Genomic DNA, 12843 nt, shown 5'->3' with positions numbered 1-12843 from the left:
GAAGGGTGATTCACATGATCTAAATCCAGGCCTCAAATGCACAGTTTGGTGATCTACTTGCTCTGACTTCCTTTGCAGTGCACAGGCACCCAAAGAGATATATTCCCATGCTAAATCGCCCCTGCAGGTGCCAAATCTCCACTGCTGTGTAAGAAAAGAGGCAATTAACTCTGGCAATTAACTCTGGCATCTCAGTGGGGTGCTTAAAGTCAGACAATACAAATACTCCTCAAAAATCACCAATGGCCTGATCCCTGCATGCACATTTCAGTGTGGCTATAACAGTTATGTGTTAAGGGTTATGTGTAAGGGTTATGTGTAAAAATACACATGAAAATCCAGACACCTAGATCTTCCCTGCATGCAAATAAATTAATATACATGTATATATTGCAGATCACAAAACAGTGCTATAATAGACCTATTATGATGACTCAGTTCACATCCTAATAAACTATGCTTTTTGACACTGATGCTCATTTTTCCATAGCCCATTGTGAAAACCCTTCTAAAGGAATTATTCAGTTGTATTTCTTGTCCATGGAGAATTGTAGACTGAGCAAGCTATTGACACTCTTATGTTATTTCAACCTGCAATTATCCCAGAGCAAAATCAGGGCAATGTGGCAGTGAACAAGTCTCTACTCTTGTACAAGACTTACCTACATCTTTACATATGTATAAACATAAATAGGTTTCTTTGCATTTTGAACAATGCCTTATCTGGTTTGTTAAGTCTTGCACTGGTACTTGGATGACTTTCAATACAGTTTTATGCAGATTTTTTAGAGGAATTTTTGATGTCTAATTTCCTTCTGAAATGTGCAGTCTACAACAACCCAAATCTTTCCAAGACATTTTTCTTTTGCCAGTCTGCAAGTCTCTAATGCCACCCTTCCATAGTTAGCAGGCTGTACTGCCTCACTTCCTGTCTTCATTTGATTTGTGTTATCAAATATACACAATAAACAGAAATATTTTCTCCTCAGATGAGCTAAGCAACTAAATAATTCCTTTATGAACCATTAATTTCTGCTCTCTTAATTGAAGACTTGCCTGTTCTTTTCATCCCAGACATTTGTATTCTCAACAACCTAGACTGTCAGAAGTAAAAGGTCAATTTTGATAAACTAACCTATTTACCTAATGCCTATTTTGATAAACTAACAGTAAGTATGGCAATCTAAATATATAAAGTACACAAATACACTTTTTTAAAATAATAAGAAGAAAATTAATAATTGCTTTTTCACCAAAAAGTCTGCATACATTGTGTGCAGTTTGATGAAAACTTACCATACATATTTCATGATGATGCCATGTCTAGAAAGCAATGTCTTCAAATTGAATTATTAATGCATAGACCATACCCAGAAAAGGTGGACCCTGGTTTAGAACATGGTTGCATACAATGACTGGGGGCTTAGGAGCCCAATTGAAGGAACTCCAACTGAGTTGAGGGCTTGTACCTTTCAGACATATATACATCCTGTTGTGGGTCTGGAGTATCAGTTTTCACAGACTCCATTTTCCAGCCCTTACACTCTTATTTAAAATTCCCCATTTTCTTTGGTCAGGTTTTCCAGAGCAGGAAAACCCAGGAGTATTGCATACCTTTCTTTACCATTTTATATTTCCAGTCTTTAAATATTGAAGAGCTGCTGAATCTAGAAAGAAGGAAACTTTCTGTCTTGTTTTTCGTGATTCTTCCAGGTTTTCCCACAGAATGTTGTGTTTTTGTCACGGGGGGTTGTATGGAGCATTCTGAATCTGTTAATATAATAAAATGTCACCTGCTTTCATAAAAACTGTGTGGGCTTTTTTTGTCAAGCAGTATTCTCTTAATATTAGTGTGCAATGTTATCAATACTTTCACACATTACTTTATGGTAAACAACACAGGAGAGACCAACTTCGCCCAGTGAACTCCATTTATCTGGCACAATGTGGGACACTGAGCATTTGTTACTTAGTGGCCATGACAGAGAATTACAAAATTTAGTAAGCTTACTATTTTTCCCCACAGTTTATAATATTTAATGGTAGCATTCTTCCAGTGCTCAGGTTTCTGCTGACTTCTGTGCACATCATGCTCCTTCCAACAGTGCTGCCATGAGGGTAGCTTCTGCCTTCATTCCCAGGACTCAGTGTGACAATGTGCAATGTTTGCTGTGACTCTGGGGTCCAAATTAATCAAAGGTCACTGTAAAGAAAACTTGTATCTGTGGTTGCAAGTCCTCATTTAGATCAGGCAGCCTGCGTAATGTGCCAGCTCACCCCCACAAATAGGACCATCTGCAGCAGCACACATTCATCCTTCCCAGCATCTGGACACCAGAATTTAAATTAAGCTTGTGTAACCTAGTCTTGGAAAATTAATGTGTCTGTAAGTATCACATGCCCTTGTGCTGGTGGGGAGCTTTATTCTGCAAATTTTCCTTCCCAATAGATTTTCATTTATCATGCCATTCTCCCAAAGGTTTGCCATCATTTTGATTTAATGCCTTCCATTAATTCCCCAGTGATGCTTCTCCAATGGAGGAACAGGTAGAAGGTGATGCCAGTTCTAATCTCTCTTCTTGCTTCTGGACATTCCCCTCACCAAAGGAATCCCAAAAGAGCTAAAATGAAACTGTTGCTGAGTTGACTGTGTATCTAAAGAGTTGTGACTCTCAAATACAGCAGGCAAATTCAGCAGTCTGTAGTAGAGGAAGTGCTACAGAGACAATCTCTTTCTTCGGGAAATTGCCTGGCTCTTCGTTCCAGAGCAGAGTACTTTGAACCAGTTCTGCAACAGCTGCTTTGGGAAATCAGAATGGCAGCTGAATCAAATCTGAGAAAAATAGGAACAGTGTGGGATTTCTGTGAGGTGCAGCCTTCCTGAGACAGAGGTTGGGCTGCACTGTCTTGTCCTGGGGCTGGATAAACCACTTCTTTTTCTGCATACAGGGAGCCTTAATGCCATGAAATGGTTGATACCATCTGTGTTTCACTTACCTTCTTTTTCTTCATGTGCTTTTCCAAACACTGAAGTATTTATGTTATCTATCTATCTATCTATCTATCTATCTATCTATCTATCTATCTATCTATCATATATATGTATGTGTATATATCTCTCTCAAAAATAACAGGGGTTCACACAAGTGCCAGAGGGAAGCTTGTTCTGTGTTCTGTGGTTCTGCCAGTGCCTGCTGGGGCTGCCTTGGTCTTGACTGCTGCAAAGCAATGCCAGATGGTAGAACTGCATCCACTATGAGACTGAGTTTGACTTTGAAAAACATTTGCCATCCTCAAGCAATCCTATATTAAATTTCTTTTACAATGACTTGACTGCAAAATGAAATCAATTAAAGTTTTTGGAAGTCAAAAACACAGTTCTTTTACTCGAAAACTGTAAGGAAGTTTTTTAAATTGTACCTGCAAATTCTTTGCTCCTAAAACATTAGCTGGTTCACAATTTGTATTTCTAGATCAGTTTGAGTAAAGAGTACATATATATCTATAGTCTTTCTTGGAACTGAATTTAAGGTGTGAAGCCAAACTAAGAGCACAGTGATACAAATAAGCATAGCAAAGCTGGAGCACTCTTTGTTTGGAAATATTTTATCACTTAAGTAGATTGTCAAGGTCATTTACACTAGTAGATCTAATCAGAAGATATTACATCTTAAATGCATCAGTGCCTTAAGCATGTCCCTGTCACCTTCTCTCACATCTCAGAGTGCAACTCTTTCTCTTAAACTTTCTAAACTTCTACTTCAGACCTGGAAAGCTATTTGTACCTGTAAATGCTGTTAATGAAATTGCTCTCAGATAAATATCACAAGCTTGGGTGCTGCCTACAGACAAATATTTCTTTGCATGGGATTTTAGAAATAACAAAGTATTAAAAATAAGGAAATCTTTACAGCTCCTTCCCCCTAAATATTTTCTCATTAGTGTTTGTGCTTTTCATTCACCTCTAACATTTTCTTTGGTTTGGACATTTAACAACTCTCTGCTGAAAATGCCACAAAAACAGAGAAAGAAAGCCTGAATCATTTAAATCCAAAATGAGCACATATAACATTGTTTAAACAAATTCATATTTTTTATAAGGTATAAGATAGCATTGGACTGTAACTATTTCTCTGCTGTAATTATAACAGAAACACATTTGATATTATACACCATATGATGCAATGTCCTTGGGTGTCAGTTTTTTCCAAAACCAGTTCTAGATTCAGCTTCAAGTTAAGAAGAATTTGAATGCTTTTTCTCCCTCATCAGAAACCATTATTTTGTCTTGTACCCTCACAGTCATACTGCAACTGAGCACTGGCTCAACCAACATAGCAGCTTCAGATTAAATGCACCCACACACCCTTAATGAAGGGTTGCTGAAGGCTAATACATGGCTACTTGTCGTGGTGTTCATTCTCAGAGCTCCATTGACCAAAATACAGGCAAAACAGATTAAACAGAGACATGTGAATTAAGATGAGGATATTCTGAAAACTGGAGTCAGATGAATTATACATTGAGCTTTGCCAGATGATCTCACCTCTCCTTTATCAAGAAGAGGTTATCAGCAAGAAGGGGCTTATTCACTCGGTGAGGCTGGTATAGTCTCAGCTTTATTCTGCTCATGGACTGACCAAACCTGGTGAGGAAAGTGGTCACCAGAGAGTTGATGAAGTGCTGCCTCATCTCCTGGGGCAATGAGTCATGGCTCAGTTCTTTTCTCAGATGGTCCCAGACACAAACCTGTGAAACTTTGGGAAAGGCAGCAGCACCTTTCCCACTGGATGTGGGGACCTCTGAAGTGAGAAACCACCTCATTCACCCCCACAGGAGCACCTTCATTCCCAGGAGAGTGGTGTGGCAATGGTGAGACAGATACACAGGGCTCCCTTTTCTTCAATATGCGTGACTCTCAGTGAGCACAGGGCAGAGCATACAGCAGCTATCCCTAAAGACTGACCAACAGCTCTGATCAGAAGTCTAGCTGCAGACTGCTCAGAGCAGCTGAGGTTTTAAAAAAATAAATAAAAGAAGAAAACATACAGAACTGGAGAAGAAAACCGGCCCCCAGCTGGCAGGATGATGATAACTGCTACAGAAAGAAGTACATTCATTCCCTCCTCGGAGAAGAAACAGAGAAAGCCTTTGAGATGCCATTACACAAAGCACCTGTTGCAAAGGACTGAATTGCAATCTTTGTTCAAGTTGTATTTCTTCAAGTTATTTGCTTGCATTTTTTAAAGATCAATTTCCAGAACTGTGTAATCAAAAGGCATTCTTTGCAAATGTAATTAATAAAGTAATTTAGGTACCCAGCTTCTGTGATCTCATACTTAAGAGTAACTGCTTATTAAGTAATTATATGCCTACCTGGTTTTTCCAGTGCAGCAGAATACATTTGGAAGTTTACAGGCGTGCTGGGTGCAGAGGAATGAAACCACAAGCAGAGCCAAGGAGACACTGACAATCCTGACACTGTCAGTGGGGCCCTGGAGTGATTGCCATTATACATCCCTTACAGAGACAACTATGATTTTCACTTGCTGGGAATGTAAAGGCCAGTGACATCTTCACACCTTTCTGCTAACTTCTGCTAACATCTGGACTGCACTGGGCTACTGGATAGGTGCTGTTGACATCCAGATTATTTGCACACCCTGGACATGAAACCAAGAATTCAGTGGAACTATTACTGATGTCAGCTATATGTCTAGGTAGAAGGTGGTCTGTATGTCATCCTGAAGGGATGTCTTTTGAAAAAATATGAAGTTGAGGCATGGAGAATTTCGCTTCTTCTAAAAAAAGGCAAGCTTTTGCTCACAGTGAATTGAAGTGTTACTATAGAATGAGAAATCTATCTGCCTGCTCAAACAGAGATCTAAACAACTTGTAAAATTTTACTTGGGAAAAAAAGAGTATTATTTTTAATAATAAAAATTATTTTAAATTATTTTAAAATATAGTAAAATTATTCACGATGTTTCCAGGTCAAGGAGTATATTCCCATCCCTTTTATGGAGAAGGTTCACAATTTTGAATTACCAGGTTTTATTTTGGCTCTGTCAGCAAGTATGTGAAGTAGGAGAGTAAGTACCACAGTAACATAGTGAAACTCTCCTGAAAGAATGGGCAAATAAAGCAGAAGTATATTGAACATGGTTCTCCAATTCACCACTATTCACAATGGCATCACAATGATGCTTGAAACTAGCATTTGGCAGCCTTTTGTGCTTATTTTGTGTGTGTTTCAATGAGAACTTGAATACAGAGCAAAAGGAAGTTGGGTATTTTGTATTCTGAAAGCCTGCATTCTGAACATTTGATCTGGGAAGAGACATGAGGTGCTGAGGCATCAAGCAAAGGAATAATAAGGTGAGTGGAGACCTTGATTAAGACATTGATTCCCACTCTATCATCACTTCCTCTTGATGCATGAATGCCATTGTTGGTTTCATAATTATGGTCCAAACTGATTAGTAACATTTGCTTATTGCTTTGAGAATGCCAAATGTTAAGTGTTACTACCTCCCAGACCCCTCATCCCTGACATACATCAGACAAACTTGCCTCTCCCTGCTGCTTAAGAGCAGAGCATTCTTACCTCATCACCTGCCTGGCTGAGGTAATAAAGGAGCCCACAGAAATGCAGAATAATTACAGTACTTTGCACTTCCATACCATCCTCCCACTGGGAATTTCCAGTGCTTCATAAACATTAGCCAAAACTCATTAAGTTCTTCTAAAGTATGATTATTGTGATCCATTTGCTTTAGAGGGACAGGCACGTGCCAATGGAGACACTTGAACAAAATTACAGAGCAAATCAATGACAGCTCCAGTAACAGATCCCAGATGCCCAGATCCCACATCCCGTGGGCTAGATCCTGGGCTGGCTACAGCACGCAGGCTGTTACCAGAACAGCCCTACGTGAGGTCCCACACACCCCAGCAATATTCTTGCCTGCCAGTCAGTAACATCTTTTGAAAGAAGAAAATAAGGAAAGATTGTGTTTTCTGGTTTGTTTGTTTTAATCACGCACAGCCCACCACATGAAAGGCACATCAGTCATGGATATCCAGCTCCCACGTGGACAGGGCTCCCTACCCCCTTTTGAGTGATACCACAAGATGAACAAAACATTACCTTCCTCTCCAGCAGCAGAGTTTCCAACAGTCTCCCTTTCCCGGTCAGTCTGGTTGGAAACAGCACTTCCACTTTTTGTCCTTCGAAGAACGCTGAACGCTTTGTTTATTTTTTTAAAAGATCTGCTTCTTATAGTGGAACGTTCAAAGTGCCGAGCTGCAACAGCAGGAAAAAAACCAAATCAGTACAGTTCAGCAGTTCTGCTCTAGAACCACAGCATTTCTGCAGCCCCTGGCATATGATGGGATGTAACATCAACATCAGGGCTGCCTGTACTTCACCTTTGACCCTGAGTCTGCTGATACTTCAAGGTTGCACCCACCTGAATCTGGGTACAATCACCCTACCTCAGTCCCACACCCTCGAATTGCCTCCTTCCTGTCTGTTTTGCTAATCACATGGAAAAATCTCCTGTGAGTGTGGTAGCTTTGGAAAGAATAATCCTCCATCAAGACAGAATTACCAGAAATTCTGTGAAAAATACATATTTTCTCAGCTATACATGTTTGACCAAAAAAAGCTGGAAGTCATTAAAAACTCTTCTTGACAAAATCCATACTACTACTTCTGTCTCAAAACCTTGCAATGCTTCTAAAGCCACCAATGATTGCCAACTGTTCCATGTCAAAAAATTCAGATATTATCATCAGGTGGGAGGGATCAAAACCTCACATATTCTGACTCGGGTACAGCAATACAAAAGAAAAGTCATAATACTTTCAAAACATGTCACTCTTTTCCATCCTGCTAAAGATATCTTCATGGTTGTGGCTGTTCTGTCTGTTCCAGCTCTGCATGCTAGCCAAATATTGTAATCTAATAATACAACATTCCCTCAAACCAGACTGTGGCCTCTACACTCAATAAAACTGACAGAATTTATTGAGATTCTGGTGCTCTCTTCTTGCACCCTTCCTTTCCTCACCTCTCCAAACCCTGGCACAACAAAAGGATAATGCTTCTCATTTCCTAGTCTTTCTTCATCCCTTCATCCATCTTCCCCATATGCAACTGGCAGCACACAAGGTGGGCTTTTTCCATTTTAGATTCAGAATATTCAAATACATGCGTTGAACTCACCATTAACACTTCTGACTCTGGCTTTGGCCAGGCCCTGTTTTTCAAACATGACACTCATCAGAGACAGGTGAAGTGTCACAAGGTGAAAGATCAAGGCAAAGTCTCCTGATGCAGCTCATCCCTGACTGTTGTTATTTCAGAAGGACCAGCTCCTCCAAACTGCACCTTCCCAAGAAGCTGGCAGATGTTCCCCAGGCTCCTAAGGCAATTCTTAAGGGTTTGTTTTCCTGAAAATACTTGGGAAATGGGCAACACAGTTCCCAATAGGATTTTGGGTAGGTGCCCATGTCTGTGGGCATTACTTGGGCCACCAACATTTAGTGGAGACACATTATCCAGCTACACCATCTCCCCAGCCCATCACATAACATTTAATCTTCCAACTGAGCTGACTTACCTAAATAATCTTTATAAAGATTTGCAGTTTACATGTGTACAGCTAGTCCATTTTCAGCTTGATCCCACCCCTGGCCAAGGCCTTTTTTTTTCACCTCAAATCTATTGGGTCATTGAGTGCGCAATTTGATAAACCATGAAAAATGAAAGCTTTCACTTTCCCCACCGCTTTTCTTTTTCTTTTTTAATTTTTTTAATCCTCCAGTGACACATTTTTAACATAAAAACGAATGTTGCAAGGGGCTAGCAGGCTCTGAAGCTGCCATTTTTGGCTCTTACTCCGGTTGCGGTTGCTGCGGTGCAGGTCCCCGGGGCTGCTGCCCAGCTGGCTGTCCTCTGAGGTGGGGCTGAAGGCCGGGTTCACCAGCCCTGGCTCATCTGTCATTAAGGCGATGGCTGCAGCTGCTGAGAGCTCAGGGCCCAGGGCAGCCACGGCCAAGCTGGAGCCACGGTCTGGAGAGCAGTCCTGGGAACGCCTCTTCCGTTCCTTGGTAAGGCCATAGTGGGATGCTCCTTTACATCTGAGGAGAAGGGAGGGAAAGAGAGACATGATAGCAAGTTGTGTTTAAATGTTGCATACTTATGGACATTTTCTGGTTCCAAGGAAGCACTTGGAGTACAACCTGTGATGATCATGGTGACCAGTGAAATGTGGTTAGAACAAGAGGGAAAAATGCCAGTGTGTGATTCAAAGGAGGTGAGTTACTACCTTACATGGGAAGAGCACTGCTGGTCAAGGAAAAATAGACAGCCTCAGCCTTGTGTATATTCTTATGTGTATAAATTGTTATTGTGGATGCAAGAGGACAAGAATAGCAGGTGGCTAATTAAACAAGAGGCTACAATCTGTAATTTCCTACTTGCCTGTGATTGATGAAGGAGAGCAGGGTAAGGCCTGACCCTTCTCCGGATCTGCTAGTGAAATAAAAGGCACCTTTACCTAGTCCTGCCTCCTGAAAAACCCTCCCAGTCACCAACGTGGTCACATGCGGAGCATGGCACTGTGTCTGTGGAGACCAGAGCAAACCATGAAGGGAGGGCTGCAGGTGGGAGCTGGACACCTGGGGGCTGCAGGAATCCAGGCCCCACGTGGTGCCTGTACAGACCATTTACTACTTGAACTGCATCTGATGAATTGTTTTCTATTCAGCCACAGAGATGAAGTTGCCAACTCTGCTATTCCAGCTCAGCTGAGACACTAAAATAGGCAGGTCATTGCCTTGGCAGAGGAAGAGGTGCAAGTAGGGGTAGGGGGTCCCACTGACCCTGCAGCCTCACCAGGGTCAAGGAGGGACTGCAAAGCTCCCACCAAGGGGCTGGGACCTCGTGCCAAGGTCCTTGGCCAGCCTGGGACTTCACCAGCTTGGGGACCTCAAGACAGGTTCTAAACTACTTCTGGGGGAAACCCTCTGTTTCCAGTGGAGCAACACATGTTCCCAAAAGAGCTGAAAATACAGCATTATAAGGGGCAAGTTACAAACCTGCTTTGAAACACACTTAGTTATGCTTCCTACTATCTGCTCTAGATTCACCCTAGACAGTAAAGGCAGGACTATGCACGGCATTTCTTTTTTAAGACTCATGAAATAAAGTCACTTGAATAAAATTAAAGGTCACTGTACTCTTCATGAGTCAGTATTCAATTAGTGCTATAAAATAACTGAAAAGACAGAGTGACCAAGGACACAACACCTGTGACTTCACCAGCACCACTTCTGCCCAGTGCCCACCCACTAGAACCACATTCAGTGCATTAAAAAAATTAAAATCTGCCTTTTAATCATAATCTAATGAGCTTGGCCTACTTTCAGTTACTATTATCCCTTTCTTCATGGTGAAGGCTAACTGATGACTTTCATGAAAGTGCCCTGTAGGACAAACTCACAGAAATAGCTGCAGAAACCCTTAGGGATAGAAAACTCTTCGTAATATATGGCATGCTCAAAAAGCAATGCATAATACATACAGTACACAGCACTAGTGGGTTAAGTGTCACAAAAAGAAATAGTACACTGAACAGAAGACTTGGAAGAGAAGTGATTATGGAAGCACTTCCTGAGATAAAAAGATGATATGAGGCTATGTCATCGAGCTCTCTGTACCAGCTTCAGAGTAGCAGTTTAATTTCTATCATGGTACTGAATTTTGATGAGACAATTAATTAGAACCTTTTTTTGGCACTACGTTATGGTTTACCATCATTTACTTCATGCTGCTTCTGACAACTTTTATCTTAAAGAAGGAAAAAATACCCAAACCAAACTCTGTCATATTGATGCCACTGTGTAAGGGTAATGTATGTGCTTTAAGGCTTGGATAGGAAAGGCTGTAACAGAAGTTATTTCTGAAACTTTTCACAAGCAAAATGAGGCATCTCAGAGGAAAGTACTCTTATGGAAGAGAAGATTGGTCAACTACTTCAAAAGACCAATGAATAGCTATTTGAGGCACCCATTGCAAGGCAAAACTGTGACAATAGTCATGTAAAGAAAGGAAGAGCTCTCCTGCCTCCATCACAGCAGTTATTTTTCTGTTTCTTTCCAGATTTTCTCACTTCCCGCAGAACCCTAAACTATAGCAGGATGCTCTCCTTTAGATTTCATGGGAAGCAGAAGCACAAAGGCCTTTTCCTCTTGTTACTCACCTAAACGTCTTCATCACAGTGTTTTGGAAACCCATCTTTGACATCTGCCTCTTTTAGTAAAGTCACATTTGCTAATCCAGCCTATGAATGCTTGAAAAAATAGTTTAGAAATAGTCTAAAAACCCAGCACAAAGAAGTGGCTTTGGGGAGAACTGTTTGCTGTTCTCAGAAGACAGTCTCTACTTTATAACAATCTTGCAAAGATTCAGAATATGAAAAAGAGATATTCCTACTCCTGTTTATTTAATTTGCCTGTGTTTTTCCCATGTCAGTAAAGTTTCAGTGGCTGATACTAGAACATCAGCCTTGTGAATGGGTTCTCAGATGCAGATATTTTTTTTTATTTGGAAAGCTCTATGAAGATCAATACAAAGATCAGAAGTGGCTCTGCCCAAAGATTCCCAGCTATTTGGATTCAATCACTGCCTGGTGCCCATCTGCAGTTCACTGCTACAGCCTTCTCTTTCTGTGGAAATCCTCACTTGCTGCTGCTGGCTGCACTGCAGACACACAGTCAACAGCTTCATTCCAACAGCAATGAACAGAAGACAGCTACTTTGAATGTAGAGAGGACTGACACAGTTTAAGATGTGGCTTATTGGAGAAGACAAGTTGTCATGATACAAAGCACAAAGCATATCTTTCTAGCGCTGCCAGAAATAGTTAAAGAAGAACCAGAGCTCTTCAAGTATGATCACTGAAGCTATTTCTTAAATAATTGTGGCAGGCATAAATGAACACAAATCAAGACCTCTTTCTTCAGATTAACACAGTGTCCTTGAAGAAGGGGAAAAAAAGTCCCAAGACCTCAAACTTGTAATAAAATTTGCAACAGCATCTCTTCACTTTCATTGTTTTGCTTGTGCTGACACTGCTGTGATAACAGAAAACAGAAGAGATGACTGTCTAAGTGGAATCATATTTATAGTGTTTCAGCTACATTTTTCCATATGGTTGGATTTGGCTCCCAGAAAAGAGAGAAACATAAAACAGCTACATGCCAGCAGTAATTAGCTCTCTCATTGTGAGTATTAATCACAATGCTGATTTGCAGCTGGAAGAGTGGGATACCTGATTAACATAGCCAGTCAGAAAGTGAACTCAGCACTGTCTGCAGGCCAAGGTGAACCACAGATTTATGTTCCTTCCCAGTCGTGCTGGACAGTGAGTACATCTGTGCAGCCGTGCGATACTGAAACAATTTGAAGGCCAAACCCCAGCGAGATAAACAGACATGAATAATATGTGTTGTACAGTTTGTGCCATTAAAGTAGTGTCACTAGGTGCACAGGAAACTGAGAAAATAGTTTCTTCTGTTTGCACAGCCTCTTTTATGAAGCAGATATCTACTGTCTGATATTCTGGTATGAGCTAACCACTGGGCCACATGAGAGCAGTGGTGGCTGCTGAAATTCCACCCAGGGCTGCAGTTCTGGCTGGTATCAACACTGGCAGCCACAGGGCAATCTTTGCCCTCCATCCTGTTCCACACTTGAGGGACACTCTGCACTCCAGGCTTCAGGAGCAGCACATCCCAAGAGCCAGAGCAAGGAGATAACCAAAACCCTGTGGC

At 41.2% G+C, this 12843-nt stretch overlaps 1 protein-coding gene across 2 annotated transcripts in view; it reads right to left on the bottom strand.

Moving 5' to 3' along the window:
* Positions 1–12843, bottom strand: part of LNX1 (ligand of numb-protein X 1) — a 119539-nt gene that overhangs the window by 24242 nt on the left and 82454 nt on the right. For both annotated transcript variants that reach the window (XM_071432382.1, XM_071432384.1), the window contains 2 exons: positions 8906–9147; positions 7151–7306 (listed from right to left, as the gene is read on the bottom strand). In XM_071432382.1, the coding sequence (XP_071288483.1) occupies positions 7151–7306; positions 8906–9147 (398 nt within the window). The remainder of the gene's footprint in view (positions 1–7150; positions 7307–8905; positions 9148–12843) is intronic.

Source organism: Agelaius tricolor, unplaced genomic scaffold (genome assembly GCF_023055355.1).
Source record: "Agelaius tricolor isolate 1412-34295 unplaced genomic scaffold, bAgeTri1.0.p SCAF_8, whole genome shotgun sequence".
In the NCBI taxonomy this organism is placed as follows: Eukaryota; Metazoa; Chordata; class Aves; order Passeriformes; family Icteridae; genus Agelaius; species Agelaius tricolor.
Note: the sequence above shows the minus strand (reverse complement) of the source record. Positions and strands in the feature narration are given on the sequence as shown.